The sequence below is a fragment of the Mesocricetus auratus genome, unplaced genomic scaffold (assembly GCF_017639785.1).
Source record: "Mesocricetus auratus isolate SY011 unplaced genomic scaffold, BCM_Maur_2.0 Super-Scaffold_100007, whole genome shotgun sequence".
In the NCBI taxonomy this organism is placed as follows: domain Eukaryota; kingdom Metazoa; phylum Chordata; class Mammalia; order Rodentia; family Cricetidae; genus Mesocricetus; species Mesocricetus auratus.
The window spans coordinates 77,232,111-77,259,595 of NW_024429191.1; the positions used below are offsets into that span (position 1 = coordinate 77,232,111).

A 27,485-nucleotide genomic window follows, 5' to 3' on the forward strand; every position below is an offset into this window, starting at 1 on the left:
AATTATTGGAGAACTTAGAAACCAGCATTTCATTTTGATCTGACCAACTCATTTTCCTATTTCCCTTACTCAGACATAGCAAATATGGATTAAAATGTTTAAACAGGACTTTACAGATCCAACTGTTGGGATCATGTCTGAGCTTTCCCGATAGGCTTTGAGTGCTAACAAGTACTAATATTTCTTAGGAAAGACACCGATTGCTTTGTGGTTGCTCACAGCCCATATCTTATAGCATTTTTATTGCTCAGTGTTTGCATGTTACATGAATCTGTTGGGTTTGATTTGATGTTGAAGGTAGGTGTGTTCTTTCTGAGAAAAACAGCATTTCAACATTTCTAAGAAGTCACTTGATTCTGGTGCTTCATGGAGGCTGTAAGAGAGGAAGATTTTCTCACTTTTCCTAGCTTCTAGAGGCCACCCACACCTGCTGTGTTTGGATAAATGTCACTTAAAGGTCAATGTGTCATTGGCTTGGTCAATCAATGTGGTTACTATGAGGAGATGGTTGAATCTTTGGGAGGTAGAGAGAAAATTAGATGAGTGAGGGTGATCTAACTGTGTCTGTGAAGGAGATCTTGGGCCCTTAGTACCATTCTCTTTGCCCTAGTTTGATTCCTATTGCTTTAGTAAACACCAAGACCAAAATCAATTTGAGGAAGAAAGGGTTCATCTTACATCTTACAGTCTATCTGAAGGGCAGCTAGGGCAAGAGCCCAAGCCAGAACCTGGAGGCAGGAATTGAAGCAGAGGCCATGGGGGAGCACTGCTTGCTGGCTTGTTCTCCAGGCTCATGGTCAGCTACCTTTCTTAAGCCTCTCAGGACCGCCTGTGCAGGGGTGGCACTGCCCACAGAAGGATGGACTCTTCCATATCAATCGTGAATCAAGAAAGTACCCCCCCCATGCCTATAGGACTATCTGAAAGAGGCATTTCTTCAGGCGAGGCTCTCTCTTTCTAGATGACAATAGCTGTTAGGTTGATAAAAACTAACTAGTATACTCCCTTTTCTCCTGGCCACCATGAAGCAAGCAGTTTCCTCCACCACACACATCCAAGTAGGCCATGGAGACAACTCAGCATAGACTGCACCTGCTGTAAGAATGAGCCAAAATACATGTTTCCTCCTTCAAAGTAGTTCATATAAATATCTTTCCCTCACGGTGATGGAATTCTGATGACTATCACATCCTTGGTTGATGGTCCTCTTAAATCTTCAAAACCAAAAGTGTCCCTTGAGTTTTGCTAATATCATACCACTCTGACACAGCTTTCACCTCTCTGGCCCATTTAAGGACCTCTGTGATAACAGTGGGACCACCCAAATAATCCAGCATAATCAGATAATTAGAAATTTTATGTCCCTTTTGCCATGCAGCATAATATATTACCAGATTCTGAGATTAGGGCATGGCCACGTTTGGAAGGAACCCATATTTCTTAATAGTAGCAACAAACATAAAATTAAGGGAATCCATTTTGTTTAAAAAGGTACAATATTTGCATAAAAAGCATGTTCAACTACATCTAAGGACAAAAAACTAGAGTACATAGAAAGGCATGTCATGCTTTTTGGTGGAATCATAATTCACATCATTAAATGAAATCTCAACTGTATGCTAATTTAATTAACATACCAATAATGTATTGAGACCCTCTCAAAAATAAATGTTTTTCTTGAACTTCAAAATATGACATTTTGAAGTTATATGAGAGGAATTAGTCAGGAAAACAGAAATAACCCTTTTAAGATGTTACAACAAAATGTAAAACTTCACTAATTAAAATAATGTGCTATTAATGTGTGAATAGTCAGACCAATACAATAGACCAAATATCCTTTGAAAAGAGTCCTAAGAAGATTTGGATTTAGTATGTGACAAACATGATGCCTAAAAGCAATGGGGAAAATGGAAACTGTCAGCTGTACTCTGGGGGACATTCTGCATCACTATGCATAGATGGTGAGTGCAGTCTCCCCCAGGACAGACATGAAACAACAGATGAGGGAAGGTGGCAGAAACTTCCAACAATAACTGGGAGGTACTTGGCGGGGAGAGCATAGAGGATGGCTGAGGATACAGCTTAGGTAGGATGAAGAGGAGGACAATGCTGGCTAGGTCAAGGCCATGCAGATAATCATTGCCAGTCAATGTGAAACCTGAATCATTTAGTTTGTTGGCTAACTTAAGATTCCTACAAATTTTATGTTTGTTGACTATCTCAATATTGATAAAGAAATACATCAAGATAAGTTATGCAGAATATCCACAGCATAGCCAGAATGCCCAAAGTGAGCAAATGATCCGGTGGTGGAAAAATGATGTTGACAGTCCCTACTGTTCCGTGACAATGTAGAGGGGCCTTTGTGGAAGAAGAGCATCAGAACTCCGGGAAGAGGGTGCTATGGATGGGAAGCAAACGTGCTTACAGGGGAAGCAAAATGGACCACGTGCTAAAGAAAACCCACATTAGGAGTCCATCCACAGATTGTGGCTTTGCAGGAATCAAAGGGGAATCAGCTCAATAGTGCAAAATAAGGAAGTGAGTCATGAGTGAAGCAACTAACAGGGAGTGAACCACTAATCTCAAGGCTTGCCTTTTTTGGTACTGAAAGTAATAAATCAACTTGTGGAATTTATATAAAAGAACACTGAAAGAAAGCTACTGATATTACTGTTATGTATCTCCGTCTGGTCTTCTTTATACAGCTTTGAGATTATGAAATGTCTCAAACGTTATAGTCAAGACTGTGGATATTTTATAGAGTCTTCATTTTGAGTTGCTGTTACAAAGCCCTTCCTCATTCTGAAGTTTTAGATGAATTTTACATTCTACATTTTCTTTTTAGCTTGTTTGTGATTTGCATTTTATTTTTGAAAGCTTGATCTGTTTGGAATTGGAATACATGAGGAGAGCAGCGAAGGTTCAAATGTACAGTTGCAGCACATCTTGATTTCTAATTTTTATAGCAGAGGTTTGGATGTAAATGCATGGGCACGCGCACGTGCACGCGTGCGCATACACACACACACACACACAAATAATCACTCAGATTAAGAGATAGAATAGATTATCAGATACCACCAGCCTTTTAACTTCATGTTCTGGGTGGTGGTGGAGCATGCCTTTGATCCCAGCACTCGGGAGGCAGAGGCTGGAGGATTTCTATGAGTTCAAGGCCAGCCTGGTCTACAAAGCTACACAGAGAAACCCTGTCTTGAAAATCCAAAAAAACAAAAATAAAAAAATTCAAACCAACGATTAACTTCATGTCCTTTCAAGCTAAATCACCCTGCTCATAGTGGCCACCACTTCAGACACTCAATGCTGTAGGCAAGCTTTGCTTGTTCTAGAAGCTTACACAAATGTAATCATATTGTTTATGCTTCCTTGTCCCTAAGTTCCTCACCTCATCAGGTGTCTGAGGTTCATCTGTGCTCTGATAACTAGCAGCTCATTATCACCTCTGTGGACTGCCATGCTATTAATTATGCCTCAGCTTATTGATATCGCTCTGTGTGAGCAGTTGGGCTATTTCTATTTTCGTTCTATTAAGAATATAGCCACTGTGAGATGTTTTGAATGAGTCTTTTCTGTAGCATGAAAAATAAAAGACCCAGAGATAGATATTAAGGTTCAAATTTCAAGCTTTCTGAATCATCAGGCATGCTTAATAAATCATAAACAACATATCACCATACTTCTGTATGTGTGCATATAGTTATTTCTCTTGGGAGCCTAACTGGATGTGAATTTTTGGGTCATAAGAAATGGATTTTTCTAGGTAGACACTGATATGTGTACAAATTCAAAATACAAATGTGTGTTTATACATAATGTTAATGGCAAGTCTTTTGTTTCATCTCTAGAGAGAATAGAATTTCAGTATAAATATACTAAACGAGAAGCCTAAAACATGTAACATGAATAATAAAAACCCAGAGACAGATATTGGGATTCAAGCTGAAGATCAGAAAAGCAAAAGGCCAACCATTAGCTCTTACCTCTACCAACGCTGAAATGGAGATTCTGTCTTCCCTGTGACTGGAACTAAATCTCACATGAGACTCTTTTCTTCTTTATATACCTCTCTAGTGCTGGGATTAAATGTGTGAGTTCTGTTACTCTTTAGACTGATTCAAGGGTGGCCTTGAACTCACAGAGATCCATCTGCCTCTGTCTCCTGAGTCCTGGGATTAAAGGTGTATGCTATACTGCCTAGTGTCTATGGCTAACTAGTGTGGCTAGCTTTGCATTCTGATCCCCAGGCAAGTTTTATTAAATCATAAGCAGTTTATCACCACAATACCTAACTAGAGAGGTATATAAGATAGGAACAGGGCATTCAGTATTCAGTATACTGGCAATTAGTCTCCAGCCACGTTGAGGACAGGATTCCCCTTCCAGTCTTGGTAGAGGTAAGAGCTCTCTGGTAGCTTGGCTGCTTTGCTTCTCTGATCTTCAGGCAAGCTTTATTAAATAATAAACAATATATCACTATAAAACATACATGAATATGTTTATGTATTATATATTTAGAGTATAATATCCTTTATATTTAATAAGACATGGACAAGGAAGGAATATTTCACCCAGTCTGTGACTATATAACTTTCTTAGCTATTTATTTTCATCCATAAAATGATTTAATGATGATGGAGTTCAATCTACATTTAATGGTGTCCCCTGTGCTCTGTCTTTGTCTGTCATTAAAGCCATGTCTTGTTAACATCACACGTAAATATTTGATTTATCTTGAAGAACAGCTTAGTTCTTCTCTTCTATGGGACACATGGGAGGATGAACATTCTTGACTCAGGGCAGTTAGGTCATTAAGCCTTTGCTTTTTAAAATTTTATTTTTATTTTGTGTGCATGAGTATTTTACCTGCATGTATGTCTGTGTAGTATGTGTGTGCTTGGTGTCCACAGAGGACAGAAGAGGGCATCAGATCCCTTGGGACTGGAGTTACAGATGGTTGTGAGCCACCATGTGGGTCCTGGGAACCAAACTCCTGTCCTCAGAAAGAGCAGCAAGTGCTCTTAAGCTCTTAACCACTGAGCCATCTATCTAGACCTTTGATTTCTGACTCCAGATCCTTGGATAGTGAACACGTCTGAGGTGTTCCAAGTACTGGGTGAATATGTGTTTTCTCTTCTTCTGGTCTTACAATTTTGAGGTTTCTAAGTAGTAAAGTTTAAGTTCAACTTCTCTCCCATAAGAGCAAATCTAAGAAAAATGACAGGCATTTTCTTCACAGCTTTGTTTTGGGTAGAGACCTCTGGGTGTGGGGCAGGACAGGGGAAGGTGGCTTAGCAGCCAGCCTGTGATGGGTAGCTAAGGGCTAGGCATGGTCTCTCTCCTTCTGTAAGCCACTAAGGGCTCCTTGAATTGCAAACACAATCTTATCTTACATAAAAATAATATCAGTTACAATGGACTGACTGTGCAGACCAAGGTGGGGTCATAGTATATTGGAACTGAAAATATCCCATCCCCCAGTGACACTGTGACTATTATGATGTCCTATGCAGTGTTTGTGCTGGTGCAAGCAGACGGTGCTGTAGACATTACAGCACATTCAGTTATGTGTAGGATATGATTATAAACTATTCACTGGTTCATTGATTTACTATCTTGTCCCTTTAATGATCAATTTTAGAATACATTCTTTCTATTTATAAAACAGCTTACTATAAAGCCTTATGCTCGCCAGGAATGATGGTGCATGCTTGTAACTCCATCACGTGGGTGGCTAAAGTAGGAGGATTGTGAGTCCAAGGATAGTCTGGGTTACTTGGCTATACCCTGTCTCAAAGGCAAAACAACTGTAAAATTCTAATAAAGTAGCATATTGTGTCATACCAAGCAGCCTCATTTAGCTTATGTTTCCCATACTTTTTATTGCCTCAAGAGGTCTGACTGGCCACTGTCACCTAAGCTTGCATAACTATCCTCTGATGTTCACAAAATGAAAAATACTGCCTAGCAACACATTATTCAAACGTAACTCCTGTTGTCAAGTAAGATCTGACTGTCCTAAATACATACTGTGAGGAACAGGAGCCCCACAAGCCATGGATTCTTCTTATAACTGAGGTTCAAGGCCGTTGTTCTTCACTACGGCCCTTCTGGTGTGTGTGTGTGTGTGTGTGTGTGTGTGTGTGTGTGCGAGCGTGTGTGCCCGTGTGTGTGTTAGTGCTTATACATGGAAGGCCACCATAATTTTTATGTAACTCTAAGTATTAAAATTGGAGGCATCCTGCTAAGTGAATTACTAATGCTATGAAAACTTTATATTCTTAATAAAAAATGAAGACCCATCTACATTTTAATGGGTGAATTTTTATTATTCAGTCCAGAGGCAAATTGTCCCTTAAATGATTAACAATCCAGAAGAATAACTACTGTATATGTGCATGTGTCCTATGCTGAAAGGAATGTGGAGAAAGGACTCTCAGCACTGTTTGAGATGTCAAGCTTCCCAGGACTGACATCCCTGCCCTTCGTATATAATTTGCTCTTGGTTTATCATCATCATTATCGTCATCATTAGTAGAGGCAGCAACATCGTCATGAGCATCATTGGCATCAATTAATTTGTTGTGGGGTGTTGGGTGAACTGTGAATGCACAATGATCTAGATTTATATCAGTCATAGCATTGGCTTATAATTTTCCAGTATTAAAACACATATTTGAGTTTCTACATAAATGTAACTATACTGCTGTGAGGTAAGAAAAAAAAAAGATCTGTGTAATGACCTTGTGATTTCAGATGTTTTAAATCACTGTTGAAAGATAGGAAGGAATGGCCATTTGGCCTGTACAAGTGAACTATAGTAAAAAAAGGTTGAATCTTCAAACCTAACACCATTTATAAATGGTGGGGTGGGTGGGTGATTAAAAAGCAGGTTTAATATTATGCAAAGGTCTGTGAAGGGCTAAAGATAACTGGCATTGGGGGGTCCCCCAAGTGGCCACCAATGATAAAGACTCTCCTACCTTGATTTTACATGCACCCAGGCTATAGGCATCTTCTAAGTTTCCAAAGGCAAACAGATTTGCTGGCTATACAAATTGTCCTGCATGGTGGGAGGCAGCTGTGCCTATCTTTCTGATTGGAAACTCAGGTACAGTTCACCAAGAAGTGTTTACAGGTACTGAGGCAATTGTTAAGAATATACATATATATAATATAAAAGAAACTTTAATTATCTATACATAATTAATAATATGTATATATTATAATCTTACAGGTGAAACAGAAGTATAATAAGATGGAGAACAGATGGGCAATAGCCAATTGCTTGAGAAGATATTTATTTGCTGCAACACTCCAAGTGACTGAAATTTGTGATTTTCTAGCATTGTGCTCTTGTGTTTCTTGCCAATTTTATCATCATAGCAATATTAGAGATGGGATATTAATTTGTTTGGAAAACATTTTGTGTTAAGTGTTTTCACAACTTTTTATTGTTAGAAGAGCTGTATTGTATAAGCACATTTGATATAAAGTTTTAGATCTGAAATTTGACTTTACTTTAAACCCACATTAGTTGTGATTAGTGTTCAAAAGAGAGCTAGAAAAAAATGGGAAACTATCTTCTAGCTGTCTATTGAGTCTTTCTAATAGTTTTAGATTTTGAAAATTTGAAATAATTACTTATGCAAGGAAGTTATAAGGAAGACATACCAAGGACCTGAGAGCCCTGCTTCCCGGTACTTACATCTTACTTAATTAGACTACAGATGCAAAATCAGGAAATTAACATCAAAACATTGGGCCATTTTAGTTCTGTGTAATCTTCTAAACACTGTCATTTGCAGGAAAATGGGTAGAATTAGAGATCCTCATGTTAGCAAAATAAGCCAGACTCGGGGTGGGGTGGAGGGTTATGTTTCTTTCATAAGTATTCAGAATCTAGAAATAAATAGACATGAAAGTAGATGGAGAGCTATCTGGGAAGAGGAAAGGGAACTGGGAGAGGTGTTTAAGGGTCAGTAATTGTGTTGAGGTGTTGAGTGTGATCAAAATACATTGTATGTATGTCACAATGACACACAATAATTTGAACACTTAATATAAATTAACAATATGCCTGGATATATCGCAGGCTGGCTTCATACTTGCTGTGTAGCAACAGTAGATGTGGCCTCCTGATCTTTCTTTTGTCCATTTCCAGAGTGCCAGGCTTCCTTGGATACCACCTCTGAAGAGGATTTCTCACAGCTGGAATGAGGTATTACATCCAAGCTCACCACATAGTATTCACTGTGTTGGGGGAAGCCTCCGTATCACCCAGTGGGAATGAAAGCCCTGGGTCCCTTCCTCAGGCTTCTCTGACTTTACCCCAGTGGGGAGTCCAGTAGTCTCTGTAGCCTGGGAAAGATGGAAGTCTGGATTTTTCGCTTGGCCTTTCCTGGTGGGCACAGTGTCAGAAAATGATCTTTTATCCCTGTGGCATTTGTTTGGGCTGAATGGTTAGTATCTAAAGGTTTTATATCTTTCTATGTGGTCCTCTTTCTGGTTCTTTCTTCAGAGAGCTCAAGATCTCCTTGAGACATAATTATTTTGGTTTATACTTTTGCTGTTACTGGGATGTTGGTCCTGTCCTTGCTCCCAGATTCTGCTTTAGGATATAAGAGTTAAACAGGAAATTGGGGGCTACCTCAAAGTCATTCTTCTACTTTTCAGCATATTATATTATATTTTCTATTTCAGGGTTTCACAGAACTTGATGGTAAGATCCTATTGCCAAAGACACTAAGACACTTTGCTCACAGGTCATATAGAAACCATGTTGGTACTGACCAAAAGCTTTGCCCCTGCTGCTCAGCTTGCATACTTGCATATTTACTGTTATTATTGTGATAAATGGATATGTCATCAGCCTGCTATCTAAATTCATATCTCTACACCATAGAGGGGTGCTGCTATCAGACCTCATCAGAGAAATTTTTTTGCGCAGTATGCAGTGGTTAACACAGAAATTTACAACTAGTCAAAGTGCAGAGAATACATGTCAGTGGAATGCTCAGTCACAAGTGAGACATCTACAACATGTTCTTGTATCCAAGACTCAGGGACTATTGTGAAAGAGGGGATAGAAAGATTGTAAGAGTCAGAGGTCCAGGAGCAAACAGTGTTTTCTGAACATGAAATGATGCTGCACTCGTAACTTTGAATAAGCTGTGGATGCCAGTCAATGTGATGAGATATCCACCCCGCCCTCACCTGTAGCACTGACCACACCCGTTTGGGCATGGTCACAGGTGCGGATGATGGTAAGTGAGTTTTAGGTCTGGGGTCCGGACAGGTGGCTCTCTCTTGCTTCAGGTCAGGTCACAGAGAGCAACCTGTGCAGATCCTTAGAGTGGGAAGCCATTTGCTTCTTATGTAAGTGACTTCTCCCCAAAATAAAGTATATTTAACCTATATTTGAGCCTAGTCCTATGAATCACTATCCATGCCTCTGCATCTGATGCCCACCCCTGAATACTTTCTATTGTAATGGATTTTTATTTATTGATGCAAATTTAAGATCAATTTTGTGATGTATATGTTTCTCCTCTTGTCTAGGTATTATGTTTATATAGCTCATTTAAAATGTAATGTATAATTAAATACAGATTATAGATAGTTACCTATATAACCAAAACTTATAGTTAGGTTAGTTAGGTTTTCTAGATATATAGAGATATATTCCAATTAGACAGACATTCTTCAAACCTTTCAAAGACCTACAGAATATAGCATTTAAAATGATTTAGGGTTTTTCTTGACAGTGAGACACAACTGCTCTTGGCAACACCAACTATGTCAGAAGGGAAGATGGACATCAAAGAAACTCGTTATGGGGTTTGCTTCCAATATGGCAAGACTAGCCATTTGGGCAAGAAACTGCTCCTGTCTGGACTGTTTGACTTTTTGCTGTATAAAATGTATAGGACCCACAGGAAAGTGACTACTAAAACAAAATGGACATTGCTATAGAGTTCCTGCTTCATGGAAGAGTCTGCCAAACATCCTACAGGACACACAAAAAAATGAATGACAAAACTGCCAATACAGGCAGATAGTTTAAAGTTTCCTACTTCGCTGAGGAGTCTGCCAGACACACTGTAGCCTATGGTCCAGAGATGGAACATTACAGAAGAACTTCGGGTGACTGAGCAGGCAGCGAGTTGTCTCTGTCAATTCTAGAGTTTATATATTATCCTTCTGTGGTCCTTGATGGAGTTGAAGACAGATAGTCATGGTTATAGTTTTCCTTAGTTATGATACAAGATAAGTTATATGTAAGACTTTAGACTCACAAAGAAAGGATAAATGATAAAATGTTTTTTTTAAAATTCTGCTAAACTCTAATGGGCTAAATATTGTTAACTATAGTTCTTATTTGATAACTGTTTTGTTATATGTAATTTTACTATGTTAAAATTGAAACCCTTCTTTTTATTTAGACAAAAAAAGGAGATGATGGATGATGGTGTTCTGTATATGTTTGTCTTATTGGTTGATGAATAAAAAACTGTTGTCCAATAGGGAAGCAAGATAGATAGGAATAGGAGACAAGGAGGATTCTGCGAAGTGTAGCAAGAGGAGTCGCCATGTGATCCCGGGAGGAGAGGACACATGAGTCTGGTGTTCTTAGTAAGATAAGACCATGTACAAATGCATATATTAGTACTTATGGGTTACTGTTTAAGACAGAGCTAGCCAATAAGAAATCCTAGTCACCGACCAACATATTTATAATTAATAAAGTGCCTCATGTGTTATTTGTTGGCTCTGAGGCGGCTTCGGAACCAGGCAGGAATACTGAAACAAGTCAACACTTTGCCACGGAGTGAGGGACTCACAAGTCCCTGCCTCTAACTGAGGAGCTATGGGACAGTTGATGGCTTCTTCAGGAGGGAGAATCACTTTTTTTAAGGGTGTGGTCATTGATACATAAGACAGTGCTCCAGTAGATGGCCCCACACCCATGAATATGGACAGCACCAACTGAACTATGTGGGTTAAAAAAATAGAGGACACTAAGGTGGGAGGGGTCTGTGTGGAGTTGGAGGGATGCATATGATCAAACTCATGTATGAAATTCTCCAAGGATTAATAAAATATTACATTAAAAGATTTCTGGGGATTTCTCTTGGGAGGAAGAATACAGAAATGGACATATATTTAATCTTTCTGGAAGTTTCCTTCTCTCTCCCTCTCTCTTTCTTGAAGCAGTCTTTTTCTATAGCCTGGAAGCCCACTGTGTACTCCTTGCTCTACAGCCTTGAAGCTCACTATGGACACCAGCTTTAGGTTCATGCTATGCAAACTTGGTCTCGAATTGAAACAATCTTGCTGCTTCTTTTCTTCTGATTGCTAAGATTACAGATGTGAATGACCACATCTGGCTCTACTTTGCTTTTAAATGTATGAGAATAATGTTTTTTTAAAATTAAGATTAAAATGTTTAGATAACATAAGAGTAAAATTGCATAGCTGTCTGAATTGCTAGGCATAATTGCTACTATGTGGAAAAAGCAATTATAAGAAGAAAACTGGAAGTCTTGATTAAATATTGACCATTCGTGGGATGGAAATGTGAGTATGTTTTTCCTTTAATATGCAAAAGCTAAAATAAGAGAACCTTGTACACTTAGAATTAAAAGTATAATAAATGTTATTTATTTTTGAGAAAGATACATAGATCGTCTTAGGTATTCTACATTTACATGGATTATTTAATTTTGTTGAGGACTGAAGGTATTTTCAGTGTGGATTTATGCAAATTCAAGCTATAGTCATGGGTTTAGACAAACTCCCTTCTGTTAAAAGGCTATTATAACCAATGGCAATTAGCCACTAAACTCTACTTAACATTCTAAGGAAATGAAACAAGTTTTATTTGGAGATTAACAAGAATGCTTTATGGGCTCACAGAATACCACGAGCCTGCTTAAGGCAGAAGACAAAATCAACAGACCCAGGACGCTTAGTGCAGCTTTTCAGGCTCTGTAAGCTGTGTGGATTCCTGTTTCTGTATTGGGTGTACCCGATTGAAGCTCTGACTGCCAGTGGCCTAGTTGAGGTTGGACTTTTTTCTTGAGCACCAACACCAAATCTCCATCCATCTTGCTGGAGGCTTAATACTCATGCACAGCAGTTTTCAACTGCACAAATCACATAGGCTGAACACGGCTCACACGTGCTGTTTGACGTGGATGCTGTAGAACAGGGATTGCCGGGGAGCCTGAGGAAAACCCATCCAAACTAAGTTTAGCAAGAGGATGTTGGTAGGACGTGCCATCTCAGGAACCCAATCTGCCTTACAAATTGTGCTCAGGAGAGGCGTGGCATTTGACTCTAGCCTGTGGCATCTTTGAACCCAGAACAGCTATTACTCCTCCTCCAGTACTGCTTCGCATTTACTGTAGCAGGGCTTGCTGCGAAACTCCCTTTCTCTAGTTTGCCAAACGTTCTATCATTTACCATCCTGATTTCGTCTTACGGAAGTGTGATACATGGAAGTCATTCTGTTTCAGAACTTGAGGATATTTTAGGAAATTTCCACTATCATGGACTAGCTCCGGCTTTATCTTTATACACTTAGTGTGTGTGTGTGTGTGTGTGTGTGTGTGTAGGTCAGAGGACAGCCTATAGAGTCAGTCAGTTTTCTTCTTCCACCAGGATGAACCACAGGTTGTCAGGCTCGGGCTCGGCAGTAAGCACCTTTACCCACTGTGGTAGTTTGAATGAGAAACGGTCCCTGTGGGTTCAGTATTTGAACATTTGGCTCCTGATGGGCATGGCTTTCTGTGGGAGGTGGTGCAGCCTTGCTGGAGGAAGTATGGCACTAGGGGTGGACTTTGAGAGTTGACAGCTTGCCCCACTTTCATTCAGATCACTAATCACTCTCCCTGCTGTGTGTTTGCAGCTGAAGATACACTCTCTAAACTTCCTGCCCCTGCTGCCACGCCTGATTCTTGTTGCCATTCTGTCCCACATGACAGACTCATCCATCAGCAACCATTAATCAAAACAAACTCTCTTCCTTAAGTTGTCTTTGGTCACATAAACAGAGAAGTAACCAAAACACACACTGAGCCGCCCAGCCAGGCCTTTCCTTCACATTTTTTTTTAAAATAAAGACTCCCTAAACCTATTAGTGGGGGTTGACTGGTCATGCCTCCAGGAAACTCTCCTTTGGGATTCAGGGGACTGTGCAACTGTGGAACTTGCCTGCAGTCCTCACTCTCCAGCAGGCCCCGGTACGTGTTGATCTCACACTCCAGTCGGGCCCGGACATCCAGCAGCACCTGGTACTCCTGGTTCTGACGCTCCAGGTCACAACGGATCTCAGCCAGCTGGTGCTCCACACTGTCAATCAGGCACTGCATCTGGGCCAGCTGCGTGCTATACTGGGCCTCGGTTTCAGCCACCGTACATTCCAGAGATTCTGTCTGCAAGAGGAAGACCTTCTCAGAAGGATCCTGTGACAGACCTTTGCTGTACCCCTTTCCAGTTCCAAGACTCTAGGCAGGTTACTTAGTTTCTCTGAGCTTCGGTTTTAATTTATAGCCCGTGGAGAATGCAAAGTACCTATGTCAGGGGGAGGCTGGAAGGGTGAAATGAGTTGACATATGGGGAGCATTTGGTACTCTTCCTCTCTATCTCTATGACTAGTGTCCCCTAGGACTTATTTGTAATGCTTAGGGAGGGTTGACAACATTTGGGAAGTCACTTTGAGTATGAGCACTAGGCAGGGAAGAGCATCACTGTATCACAGTGACAGAAGACTGGGGGTTCAAACACCTGGATTCCGTTTCCACTGAGAACTGTAGAACATTCTGGAACTCACTTCCTTTGACCCTAGCTTTTCCCTGTCTGTGAAGATGGTCTGCCATAGATTATACCATGCCTCTCTTAGATGAATGTTCAGGTGTGGTTCATCTAGGTATACTCCTTGGACCCAAATACACACTGTGATGCCTGATGGGACCTGGTATATGTGACTTTCACCGCATGGTGCTCTTGTTGCTTGGGTGGGGAGGGATGAGGTAGTGTGCAGATCTCAGCTGTAGTATGAACATTTGAAAAATGATGTTCTTTTGGTGTATTCTAGACACGATGGTGAAACTGGAAAACTGCCCATTGATAAAAGGGAATTAAAAATCTGTTGTTAGGTTTAAGAGCCTTTGGCTCAGCTGTCCCTGTCCCACTGTGTTCTGAGATTCTTTTTGTTTTTAGTGGGTGGTTCTGGGGACACACTTAGGCCTAGGAGGACTAGGGGGACCACCTGGTGAGACCCAGAAAGCTGTTGGTTGATCTGTCTCTACTTCCAATATGAACTGTTAGTATATGTGGAGAAAGGCAGGGAAATGCCATCCTGGCTAGTTGAATACTCATATCTACTGTGAGAACTGTGAACATCTCCCTGGACTTCTGTCAAAGAGTGTAGCCTCTCCAGGCATGTCGCTGACAAGACGACACTGTTTGGCACACGAACCAGGGTTTGCTGCGCCTGGAGCTCAATTTCCAGAGTGTTGGCCGTGCGCTTCAGCTCCAGCATCTCAGTCTGGCAGCCCTGCAGCTGCTCGGCACTGGACATCTGCTGCTGGTTCAGCTCTTCTGTCTGAAACACAGACTCAGACCGCTCAGGCAAGGCTCACTCTCAGAAGCCCGCCCTTTCCGGTGGGCGCTGGCTCCCTCCCAGAAGCCTGCTCTTTCCGGTGGGCACTGACCTGAGCAGCAAACCACTCCTCCGCATCCCTGCGGTTGTTGGCCAGCACCCTCTCATACTGACATCGCATCTCATCCAGGACCTTGTTGAGGTCCACGGTGGGGGCAGTGTCCAGCTCCACGCTGAGCCGATCTCCAAGCTGCTCACGAAGCAAGTTGACCTCCTGAGAGTGGAAATGGAGTAAAGAATGTCAGAGTGGAGTGTGTGTGTGTGTGTGTGTGTGTGTGTGTGTGTGTGTGTTATCAACTTGATTAAAAAATAGCATTATATTTTGATTTTTGGCACCGCGGTAAAACTCTGAGGTTTTGATTCAAATTCTCTTGACTGAATCTCTTTTTATTACTTCTGTTTAAGAAAGATTTTTTTAAAAATTACATGTATGTGTGTCTGTTGCCACATGGAATTGGAGTTATGGGCAGATGTGAGCTCCCTGAAATGGGTGCTGGGTACTGATCTTGGGTTCTCTGGAAGAGCAACAAGTGCTCCTAACTGCTGGGTCATTTCTCTATCCCCCTCTTTCTCTTAGTTTCAAGTGTCTCAGTTTCTTCATCTGCAAAATGGCTATAATATTGTTCTCTTTTCCAGAGGGTTATTGTGAAACAGGGAAGAATTAAACAATAAATTCATAAAATTCCCTAGATGTGCTAAGCTATCTGTAATTGCCAGCTATTATTACCATCAAAATATAGCTCTGCATTTCATTCTTAAGTTATAATAGAAACAAGATTATAAATGTACTATATCTAAAAATATTACTCCTAATATTGCATGACTGTATTCCTTTTATGGAAGTGGATACACAGCCTGTTTATCAGCTCTATTTTCTTGTTGTACAGTAGAGCTACAGAAATAGCCATTAGAGGAGTTAATTCTCCACCTAAGCAATGCCAGGCAGGAGAGTGGCCTCACACTGGCACTGCTGAGGGCGATGTTACATAACAATACACACTGTATGTCCCATCTGCCCTGAGAAACATTGGGATGCACAAACCACGCAGTGGGCATGCCTCTGGCTTCGTTTCAGCTTACTCAGGGTCTGCCCTGGTTCAGTTTATACCCATGAAATCTCGGTAGAACTCTCCCTACAGTCCTTCGCTTACCTCTTCATGGCTTTTCTTAAGGCAAAGGAGATCACCTTTCAGGGACTCCACATGGGCCTCCAGATCTGACTTGCACAGGGTCAGTTCACCCAGGATCCCACGAAGGCCACTGATGTCATTCTCCACCAGCTGGCGAAGAGACAGTTCACTCTCATACCTATCACAGCAAGAGAAAGAGAAGGGAGGGGATTGCTTGGCTAAACACTGACCAAAGTGCTGGGGTACAAGGACGAGTGGCATGTGCCTCCAGAGAGCCACATGTCACAATTTCCCTTGTATCCCAAATGATGGTGAATTCAAGTTTCAAACATTTTAAGTTTAAAAAAAAGATCTCATGGAGAGAGTATTTTCTCTCTCACTGGAAGCCACTATTATTTTCAAATTAAATTTAAAATTTATCATGCAAATTGTATACATAAAATACAATGTGGTTTAAAAAGTAAATACAATTTGACTTACTTTGACCTAAAATCATCGGCCGCCAGTTTGCAGTTGTCCACCTGTACGGCAAGTCTAGAATTCTCTGCCTTTGTGCACAGTATCTAAGAGGCAAGTCATCATGTGATCAACAGCTCTTTGGAGGAAACCCACATGTTTGTTTTCACATGTGGGCACACATACACACAAAAAGAAAATGATTACCGGGCGAGCTAAAAGAGATGGCATTTGATATCTGTTTGATAAAGAATATAAGTATGCAATGATACTTGCAGAACAGATTTTAGATGCCATAATTCAGTTTCTCCCTCTCTGTAGATGACATAGTCTACAGAGAGATGCCATTTCTATAGTCGACAGTGATGATACTGAGACAGATTGCTTGTCATCTATGGCCCCCCTTTTTTCTGGTGGCATATTAGTTCATGGAATCCCTCCTTTGTTTTACATCCATAAAGCAACCCGCTCCATTATAAATATTAGAGAAATCATAAACAGGAAACAGAGAACATTAGGGGACGAGACACACAACCTTTTGTTGGAGTTCTTCAATGGTGTCGAAGTAACGCTGATAATCTGGGCACACCAATGGGGCATCGGGCTCGCATTGCTCTCGGATCCTGCATTCCAGCTCCGCATTGTTCTCCTCCAGGTTTCTCACCCTTTCCAGGTAGCTGGCCAGTCTATCATTCAGGAACTGCATGGTCTCCTTCTCGTTGCTGTTGAACGCCCCTTCCTCACACCATGCACAGCTCCCCACTAGGCACGGACTGTTACAGCCGCCAGAGAAGTAGCAGGGTGAGAGGCGACCGGCTGAGAGGTGAGCCCTGCAGAGGAAGCTCGGGGTCTGACATCTGGATGTGGCACAGGCACTGGGGAGGCAAGTTGTGTTGCTGGGACAGGGTGAGGCAGCCACACAGTCCGGTGCCTCTGCACAGGGCTCAGAGGAGCAGCACCCAGGGGAGCCGTCAGAAGTCATCTTCTGAGAAGGAATGAATAGACCGAATGCTCTGGTCTTGTCTCAAAACACCCCCTTCCCCTCCTGAGACCTTTATATCATCCTTCAAATGGGTGTTTACAGGCCATACCAATGTTTACTCTAGCACCGCGGGTGCTAGTTTTCCTACAAACATCTCATTAGTGTTGCTTATTTACTGAGGAAGTTTTATGCCTCGTAAAAGGAGGATAAGTTCAGGTTACTAAATCAGGACTAATGTCATTTCCATGTGTTGCTTGGATAAAATCCTTATTTTAGCAAAGAGCCATAGGAAACATTATCCTGTTGAAAGAATAAGGAACCCAAAAGAAAATTTGAGCCACCAGTAATCATAGGTAGAGCTCATTAGAGATACAGAAAGTATTATGTCCATATGTTTTGATTTTGAAAATCAATTGCTCTTGTCTACTTTAAAAGTGGACACCACAGCTCATTAAACTGCTCGTATTTGTTTGTGCCACTAACCACCATGGAGATGCTTATGGTAGTTAGCAACCTTGAAGTGCTTTTGTGTGGTGTGTGTGTGTGTGTGTGTGTGTGTGTGTCCTTGAAGCAGGTGCTTACATGGTAAAGAAAAAGGTGTATGCTGAGTGTGAAGCATATGCGTTCATTTTATACAATGATGAGAATGAGCTGTGTCCTGTGAGCCAAGACAGAAAGTGGTTGTCAAGATCTGAATTGTGATCTTCGGTTATCTCAAACTTTCCATCGCTAGCCAAGCAGTAATCATGTCCACCCCTGCTCAGTTTTTGAGGTTGGATATGGTCAGAGTGGACGGTCACACACATAAACTTTGCCTTCTTGTATTTCCATGTTAGATTCCTTATGATATTATTTATTTATTTGGTTTTTCCGAGACAGGGCTTCTCTGTATTGTTTTGCAGGCTGTTCTTGGAACTCGATCTGTAGATCAGGCTGGCCTGGAACTCACAGTGATCCGCCTGCCTCTGTCTCCTGTGTGCTGGGATTAAAGGTGTGAGCCACCAATGCCCGGCTCCTTATGGTATTTTTACAAAGCTGTTATTATTCATTTTGGTGTTGGGCTCAGACATAAGGTATTGTTCATACTACATATATGATATACCCCAAACTACAGCTCAGTCCTTACTTATATTTACAAGGACAGTGGAGATATAAATTGCAGTGAAGGTTTGGGAAACCTCATTGATTAGACTTAGGGAGAGTCAAGGAAGCCACAAAAATCTAACCGCCTGTTATATGGGGTCTGTTCCCTTTTGTTTGTTTAGGAACATCTCAATTTCCTGAAAATTAAAACTATTGGAACTTAGGGAGCATATGATGATGTAATGTCTGTTTTAAACAGCAGTTCCATGGAGTAAAAACTTTTGGCATGGAACCAAAGGATGTGAATTTCAGACAGAGCTTCTTTGCGTTTGTTCTAGGACTTCACCTCTATTATAAAACACAATTTCACATTGTTTTTACTTTAATTGCGATTTTTATTCTCTTTCAAAATTACACAGAGAAAATTGCTTCCAGAGTCAGTAAGAGCCCACACCATGTCTGTGTGTGGTATGTGCGTGCGTGCACGCATGGACATACATGTGTTCATGTGTCTATGTGGAAGCCAGAGGATACTTTTGGGCATCTTCAACTGCTCTTTACCTTATTATAATTCTTTTTGAGGCAGGGTCTCACTATATCGCTCTAGCTGACCTGGAACTCACTATGCTATACAGACCAGGCTGGCCTCCAAGTCACAGTGATCCACCTGACCCTGTCTCCTGAATGATTTGATTGAAGGCATGTGTTGCCTTAACTTGTGAGACAAGGTCTCTCACGGAACCTGGAGTTCACCCATTCAGAGGTAGGCTGGATGGCCACTGTGCCCTAAGGATCTTCTTGTCTCTCCATCCCCTGAACACTGGGAGTGCAGAGATTTGGTGCTGGGGATTTGAACCTAAAACCTCAGGCTTCTGCAGCAAACTCTTTACTGAAAAGATACGTACATAAAATCACATGCCAGGAGTAAACTGATAAATAACATTTGAAATAGCTCTGAAGAGAAACTCTATTGTGTACTGGTCATCTGTCATAGGCCTTGGTGATTTAAGTGTAATACTATGAAACAGAGTGTGGTGATACATGGCTGGAATCCCAGCACTTGGGAGGCTGAGGCAGGAAGATCAGGAGTTTGAAGATGATCTAGAATACATGCCAAGACCCTGCCTCAAAAACCACCTCCAAAAAGGTGTTATCCTATAATATTATTTTAAATTAACTCCAGGTAAGATAGGGAATATTCCCTTTGCCTTGAACTAAGCTGTGATTGGAGAGTTTTGGCTGCTGGTTATTGCATTTGAGGGGCATGGCTATTCATTTTGGTTTTGATTAGATGGTCACTTTTGTATAATAATGAATAACTAACTGTACTCTGAGAACATGGAAAGGGGCCAGGACACAATCTGCAGCTTATGTTCCTCAGAAGAGATCATTGGGAAAAAGGGAAATAAATGGACGTCATGAAAGATCATGATGGCAAACATGGTTGTTTCATTTATGGTGTGTTTTTGTCTTAGGGTATCCACTGACTCCTGCTGCAGAATCATTTTTTGAAAATCTGTTTTTACTCTTCCCTGATGCAATCCAAAATGTCCACCTTGGTGAACAGGATCTTCCGTCCTTGGTTGATAGCTACCTCGTTGCCTTACACTTATCTCACAAACCAAGCTCCAGCCACTCTACAAGCTTGTAGAATTGTTTCTCCTGCCCTTCCCTTCATGGCCCAACTTTCACATTAAAACCCAGTGGGGATGCCATCCAGCTGCCGGTTGGGACATGTATGTCAGGCTCAGGGAGCACTGTAGGAGAGAGGAGCAGAAAGGCAGTGGGAGCCAGAGGTGGTAGGCGATTAGAAGGAGACAGCGTTTACAAGACACAGCAGGGCAGTTGCACAGAGGAGCTCAGTGGCTGTGACAGCATATGTAAGACTCATGAAAGCTCAAGCCAGACCTGATCTGAGCATGGGGAAGAGGGGTGAGCACAAGATCCCACCCCTAGCTCAGGAGCTATTGGTAATTGGTAGCTGCTAGGAAAGGGAGAGTCAATTGTCTTAAAGAGTGTTGTTATCCTTGATAGGTTGGCCACATTCCCATGGAAGGTCACATATCCAAGGGTAAATGGGCAGCACAATTGGGACTTGATGAGTTAAAAAAAAGGTGTGTGGGAGAAACAATACAATGTTTGGTGATCAGGAAAGGGGGTAGATATGGGAGGAGTTAAGGGAGAGGATGAATATGATCAAAATACCTTGTATGAAATTTTCAAAGAAAAGTGAAGAAATCACAAACAAATTCACACACAATTTTCTCTTTTTAGGCTTATTGATTTTTTTTGGACAGAGTCTTCCTTTTATTTATTCTTTGTGTCTTTCACGTCATACATCTCTATCCCATTCATTTCTGCATCCCTTCATATCTGCCCTCTGCCCTTGCAACCCTACCCCAATAAAATAAAATAAAGATAAAAAAGAAAAAAAAGAGAGAAGGAAAAACTCAATCTTGTCATGGAATCTGTAGTGTGACACAGTGAGTCGTGCAGTAAACCCTTTTGTCCATGTATCTTTACTAGCAGGTGTTCATTGCAGAGCCATTGGTCTATTTGAGGCCTCTGGTTTCTGCTGCAGGATCAGTGCTGGACCCTCACTGGAACTCCTCTCGGATATCCTGCTATTGCCATGTGCTGTGGCGATCTTGCTGTTTTAGGTCTGCATGACTTGTCCCTTCACATGCTCTAGCAGATCATAGATGAGGTAGATGTTAGGGTGAGGGAACACATAACCCTGGTTCTGGGTCTGGGTAGTTGCAGGGTTGGTCAGCCTGCCAGCTCTCCCTTGTCGTTACCACCAGGGTGAGCTCTCCTGCATTGCCATGGTGAGTTCACCCCTTGCAGCAATGAGCAACGAGTGGGTCCAGTTCTCCTGCTTTCCTCAGGGTTCTCCCACACTTACACCTTCAGGGCCAGCTCTACTGTGTCGTCCAGGTGTGATGTATGGGACTCTCCTGAGTGCTGCAGCTGATGAGGGGTAGGGCCAACTCTCCCACTCTTATGACCTCAGGGCCAGCTCTCCTATCTGCCTCAGGCACTGATGGGTATCGGGGTGGGGTGGGGGAAGGCATCTCTTCTCCACCCATGATGCCACATAACAGATGGGTAATAAGGGCAGCTTTCCCATGCTCACAAATTCGGGGCTGGTTTGCCTACACCTCCATCAATGGGGTTGGCTCACATGAAGTGCTGCCCACATGATGTGCAGGGCTTGCTGGACAAAGCCTCTTTTAAGACATGCTATGTCTTTTCTCAGCCCCTTAGCATGTAACAGACCATTAATAAATGCTTGCTAAAGATAAATACATTTACTTCAATAGGGGCTTCTGTTTTGATACATAATTCTTTATAAAAGTTAATACTGAAGACAAGGAAAATTGGTGGAGAATGAAGACTACTGTCCTGGTAGCCATATTTTCACGTGACTAATTTAGATGTAACACTCTTATTCATTAACTATATTTTCCTTTTTCGATATGGAACTCCCTTAGGTCTTGTTTTCACCATGAAATGAAAAAATAATACCTATGTTTTTTTAATGTGTAGTTATGAACCAATAAACCAAAATGTGTTTTATTTCATAAAGTTTAATACTGCTAAATGACACATATTAGTTCCCAATGAATGTATAATTGTTAACATGTTCACTTCCTTCCTTCAAGTTAATTTGTTTAAAAATTTTATATATGTCTAGGTGCAGGTTTGACAAAGCTACACAGCCAACACCCTGGTCGAGACATTAATATTTCTTCATCTCACTGGAATACTATTTTGTGCCCTTTTCACTTGCCTCCAAAGGTAAACATTACAGTGATTCCTGCTACCATGGGTTACTATTCTGTATTCTTAAATTTTATGCACAAAGTCATACAGTGTGTATAATTTTGCATCTAGTTTCCTTCAGTTAACACTCTTATCTTTTAGTTCACTGATGCTGCGTCAGTGTCTTGTTGAATTTAAAAAGTTCATTTTGTGATTTTTTTTGTCTTTTCTGTGGATAAATGCTATTTCCAGTTTGATGCTGTCATAAATAAAACTTCTATAACATTGGTGTGTGTTTTTGTTGATGAAGAAAAAAACTCTTCTCTTGGGTCAATAGTAAGAGTGGAATTGTTTAGCTGTGAGTAGATATATATTTCTGTATTTATTTTTATAAGAAACTATAAGAGACTGGAGATATGGTGCAGGAGTTAAGAGCACTTTGTGCTCTAGTAAAGTACCTGAGTTAAGTTCCTATCACCCATGTCAGGCAGCTCACAACTACTTGTTACTCTAGCTCCAGGTCTGACACCCTCTCCTGGCATCTACAGGCCCCTACACTCATGTATACATGCCTCCTCACAGATACAGGTACAATATACATAATTAAAAAGAAAATATTTTAAAAATAAATAAAATAAATCTTAAAACATAAGCTTCTGAACTTTTCTCATCAAAGGAATTATGTTTATTTATACAACTATAGAAAAATGTTTATGATAATAACTTCAATTTATCTTGGTTCTAAAAGAAGTTTTGGTTCGTGGTCACTTTGATGCCATTACAAAGGACATCATGGCAGAAAGAGAGGGATGGAGAAAAAGAAAAAGCTGCTCACCATATGCTGGTCAGGAAGCTGATAAGGAGAGAGTCCCAATATTTTTTTTGAGTGTACTACCAGGGATCCTACTTCCTTCTAATAGGCCATTCTTCCTAAAGTTTCTACAGCCTCCAAATATTGCCATCAACCCGGGACAAAACCTTCAACACATGAATTTGGGGGATAATTAGTATCCAAACCATAAGGGGGTCATATGACTCATGCTGCCATCAATAATGGATGAGCTATTTAGTCAATCTGAGTTTTCTCCAAGTGGTCTTGTCAGATGTTTACACTTTCAGACATTTTACCCTTTGTAAGTGTTAAGTTTGTTTTACATTTTCCTAGTGTATAATTTTCCATGTCCTTTTCTTTAACCATTCATCTACTGATGGGCATCTAGGATGATTCTAGTTCCTGGGTATGATGGATAGTACAGGCATAAACATGGATTAAAGCAGCTTGGACGAGACAACCAGCGAAGTCTATCTTCAAGTACATCTCTCTACTGGCCTCTTTCATGCTGGGTGTTGATTACTTTTCTGTTGGGGTGATAAGATTACACTGGCGAGCAAATCAGGGGAGAAAGGTTTATATGGCTCGCAGTTCCAGAGGGATATAATCCATAAAAGGAGAGGGGCATGGCGGCCAGAGACGAGCCTAGCCTGGCAGTCAGGAAGGAGAGAAAGAGAGACAGAGGCACACAGATTCACACAGAGACAGAGATAGGGACAGAGACACACAGACAGAGACAGAGACACAGACTCACACACACAGAGACAGAGATACACAGAGAGACAAAGACAGAGACACACAGAGAGACAGAGAGACACACAGAGAGGGACAGAGACAGAGACACAAACTCACACACATAAAAACACACACACAGAGACAGAGAGAGAGAGAGAGAGAGAGAGAGAGAGAGAGAGAGGGAGGGAGAGAGAGAGGGGGGGAGAGAGAGAGAAATGAAGTCAGATTGTAAAACCTGAAACCCAGCTCACAGAGACACAGTTTCTACCTCTTAAAGGACCTATCACTTTCTCAATCAGTATCATTTATTGGGAGCCAGTGTTCAAATCCATGAGTCCTGGGAAATGTCTCCCATTTAAATCAGCATGTCATGTGTTCTGGTTGGTTCTTTGTGAACTCAACACAAACTAAAGCCATCTGAGAAGAGGGAATCTTAATTGAGAAGATGTCTCCATGAGACTGGCCCATAGACAAGTCTGTAGGGTATTGTTTTGATTAATGATTGGTGTGGAGAGCCCAGCCATGGGGGTGGGGCCACCACTCAGATTGGCTCTGAATTGTATACGAAAACAGGCTGAGCAAGCCATGAGGAGTAAGGCAACAAAGAGTGTTCTTCCATGGTTTCTGTTACAGTTTCTGCCACCAGGTTCCTGTCCTGATCCCTTTGATGATGAACTGTGATATGGGAGTGTAGGCTAAATAAGTCCTTTCCTCCCTAAGTTGTTTTGGGTAATGGTATTTTGTCACAGCAATAGAAACCCTAACCATAACAACAGGCCACTTAGTTTCCCCAGAATAGTAAGAGCAACAAGATCAATAAGTTTTGCTTTACTCCTGCTATTTTCAATTTTACACATGCTGATAGCTTTTCTTTAAATGCTAATTAACGTAGGGAGGTTAAGAAGCACATTTAATGAAGTCATAGAAATAAAAAGCAACTATACACCTTTGTGCTATGCCATAGACACAAAATTTATTAGGAAGGTGATGAAGAAGTTCCTTACGTTGCGGAAAGAAACCACCCAAGACTGAACTCAGAAGCCCCCAACACCCACAGAAAGCCACACACTAAGACGAAGGAGTCAACATCTTCAGAAGCCTTGACGCACCAACCGTCCAAACTGCACCTGGTTACAGGTAAAAGCCACATTACCAAAGACTCTGGTTTCTTTTCGTTGAGGCAGACAGGAGAGGTGTTGTCAATGACAGTGTCACTCAACTTCAGCTTCTAAATCAGAGCAAACTAATTGCAGGTTCTGCCAGGTAAGTGCCAGGTCTCCATGGTTGACTCTTTCGAAGACAGGCACCAAGCAAGGTCAACAGCACCTTGGGGTGCAGGGCTCCTCACAGCCAGGCTGCACATAGGTGGTGAGGTTGACAGTCAGCAGGTCTGGGGTTGGGTGGCAGGAGTTGAGCAGGAAGCAGGTGGGCACACAGGGCTGGGGGATGTGGCAGGGTGGGGGGCAGTTGTCACAGCAGGTGGGCTCCAGCTGCCAAATGGTGTGTGGGCAGGTGCTGGGCAGGCAGACTCCACAGCGGCAGGACTTGTCTGAGGAGCAGATGGTGGTGGCAGGGCCAGTGGGGACGCTGCAGCAGCGGGCAACACAGCAAGCCATAGTGATGGAGTCTGGTTGTCTTTGGTCCAATGCAGAGATGAAGTGTCTGAGGTTCAAATGTCTCCTCTGGCTCCAGGGTTATTATATACCCTCCCCAGTGGGCGTTGGTCCCACCAATGGGCTTCTTTCCTGGTTCTTGTTTATGTTCATGTTCCCATTATCCTTTAATTGGCCTGACATTTAGATGCCTGTAAAGAGTCCCTATTTTGCTAATTACCTTTTATTTGAATTCGTTGCCAAATTTTAGCTGATTACTCTTGCTATTTGTCACTAGGACACAAGCTTTATGATGTGCCACAAAAGGCTTCTACTATTACAGTGTCACCACCAGGCTAGCCAGGGACCACATGGGCATGACAGTAATGTGCAGAATGCTGCTCTCCACGCCGCTGTTGTTCACTTTTTTTTCCTCTTTGCCCCTTTCTCTATCAGATGGCGTCCTGAGCTGTTTCTATTTGGAAGAACTGGATGGGAATTTTATTTTAGTTGCTGTCTGTGAACTTTGAGGTACTTGAAGCTCAAAACTAAAGTGGGAAAGCAGCTTTATGAGAAATATGGCAAAATTAAAAACCCTTATCATTTCAATAAGAAATGTTAAATAATCATTATGATTTTCAAGCTGTTGAAAACCTATAGTGGAGTCATCTGGGAGCATTACCTATTAATATATATGTACGATAAAATTATTCTTGACTATATGTAATCTTTCATTTTTACATTTCTAGAATTTTATGTAGGTTCTTTCATTATCCTGCATTCCTAAGTATATTTAATAATGTTATTTTTAGTGTTCTCTGGCATTTATCATGTCGTACTTCTGGGTTACTTTGAGATTTCATTTTCTTAATCATTTGCTTTATTTCATTTTTTCTTTGATAACTGTGGCAATAGAGAGAGAAACCCTCTATATGAATCTTTATGCTTGATCTGGTTATTCTGAAGCAGAAATAATTACCAGATAGAGTTGTAGGGACAAATATTGAAGTCTAGTATTTCCAAAGCCTTTGATATTCGCTGCACTACTGCCCCCCAATGCTTTCCCAGCTGTGTTTGGTTGAGAATCTTGGTTCTCTGTGCATTTTGTAAATATCTAGTTAGGTTGACACATCCTCCCATTATACCTGTTCCAGGCATTTGTCTCCTATCAAGAATTTCCATTACTGTTGCTTTCCCCCTTTGGCTGTTAAATGTAGAAGAGTTGAATTTTTAACCTTTACACAGAATGAAAATGAAATACTAAATCAAAAAGTAACTTTAACTACAATACTAGAATTCCAGTAAAACCAATCACATGAACCCAGAGCAGATTGATTTTAGTTTTTGTTTCCTAATGTGTTGAAAGTCCTGAGTCTACTCTCAGGGAACCATTTAGACTTTGGGACTCTTCAGTGTTTAAGAGCAAGTTCTGGGAATTTTCCTGGACAGCATTATCTCTGTGGCTTAGCACATTTCCACGCAGATTGGACTCATGCATCCTTTAAACCAAGGTTCTCACACTCTTCTCATGTCCTACTCTAAGGCTACCGGTCCATCAGTGTATGATGATGGGTGTGTCCAGATGTTTGGGGAAGAGATGTATGGAACCTAGAGGACTACACTCAGAGTCAAAAAGAGCTCTTTATTGGTCCCAGGAGTACTGAGTATGTCCCTTGTTACTACAAGCAATTCACTTTTTGGACTCTTGCCATTCTTCTCTGCTAAGCGAGGGCAGTAAGTAATATGTACATTCTTTCACCTAAAAGGCCACTGTGAGCCTCATGAGGTGAAAAGAGATTAAAGTCCATGGTATGAGAAGATGAGTATTATGACTGTTTGGTTTTTTTTTTTTTTTTTTTTTTTTGGTTTTACGAGACAGGGTTTCTCTGTATTGTTTTGGAGGCTGTCGGTCCAGCCTGGCCTCGAACTCACAGAGATCCACCCCTGCCTCTGCCTCCGGAGTACTGGGATTAAAGGCGTGCGCCACCACCGCCCGGCTGAGTATTATGACTGTTGAAGCAAGCTGCAGATCAAACTTAAGGCAAAGTGAAGAGAGAAGAAACATAGTCACAAGAAAGAGGAGGGGAAAGGGGGAAGCAAGTAAGAGAGGAACCTTAGATGAGACAGCAGACACTGATATCGAAAGTTCATGCCAATTAAACAAGTAAACAATTAAAACGTTAACATCTGCAAGCAGAGAAACTAGTTGGCATATACA

The 27,485-nt window shown here is 41.4% G+C and overlaps 2 protein-coding genes across 3 annotated transcripts; both read right to left on the minus strand.

Annotated features, from left to right (window-relative positions):
• Positions 1-11,721: 11,721 nt before the first annotated feature.
• Krt40 (keratin 40) lies at positions 11,722-17,260 on the minus strand. 2 transcript variants are annotated; one of them, XM_005075984.2, is made up of 7 exons: positions 16,814-17,260; positions 16,303-16,385; positions 15,844-16,000; positions 14,745-14,906; positions 14,510-14,635; positions 13,243-13,463; positions 11,722-12,253 (listed from the first exon to the last, which is right to left on the minus strand). In XM_005075984.2, the coding sequence occupies exons 1-7, from the start codon at positions 17,258-17,260 to the stop codon at positions 12,154-12,156; spliced, it is 1,296 nt and encodes a 431-aa protein (XP_005076041.1). In that variant the 3' UTR covers positions 11,722-12,153. The 2 variants fall into 2 exon arrangements, with proteins under 2 accessions (XP_005076041.1, XP_021086265.1); XM_021230606.2 differs by lacking the exons at positions 15,844-16,000; positions 16,303-16,385.
• Positions 17,261-24,652: 7,392 nt separating this feature from the next.
• LOC101831674 (keratin-associated protein 3-2) lies at positions 24,653-25,291 on the minus strand. Its single transcript, XM_013117649.2, has one exon. The coding sequence runs from the start codon at positions 25,289-25,291 to the stop codon at positions 24,992-24,994; it is 300 nt and encodes a 99-aa protein (XP_012973103.1). The 3' UTR covers positions 24,653-24,991.
• Between the last annotated feature and the right edge of the window lie 2,194 nt (positions 25,292-27,485).

Coding starts and splice junctions, on each gene's coding strand:
- Krt40 (XM_005075984.2), bottom strand. CDS start 17,260: ATGACTTCTGACGGCTCCCCTGGGTGCTGCTCCTCTGAGCCCTGTGCA. Junction 16,001..16,302: donor GCCGATGATTTTAGGTCAAA/GTAAGTCAAATT, acceptor TTGCTGTGATAG/GTATGAGAGTGAACTGTCTC. Junction 13,464..14,509: donor TCCAGGCGCAGCAAACCCTG/GTTCGTGTGCCA, acceptor TTCCTCTTGCAG/ACAGAATCTCTGGAATGTAC.
- LOC101831674 (XM_013117649.2), bottom strand. CDS start 25,291: ATGGCTTGCTGTGTTGCCCGCTGCTGCAGCGTCCCCACTGGCCCTGCC.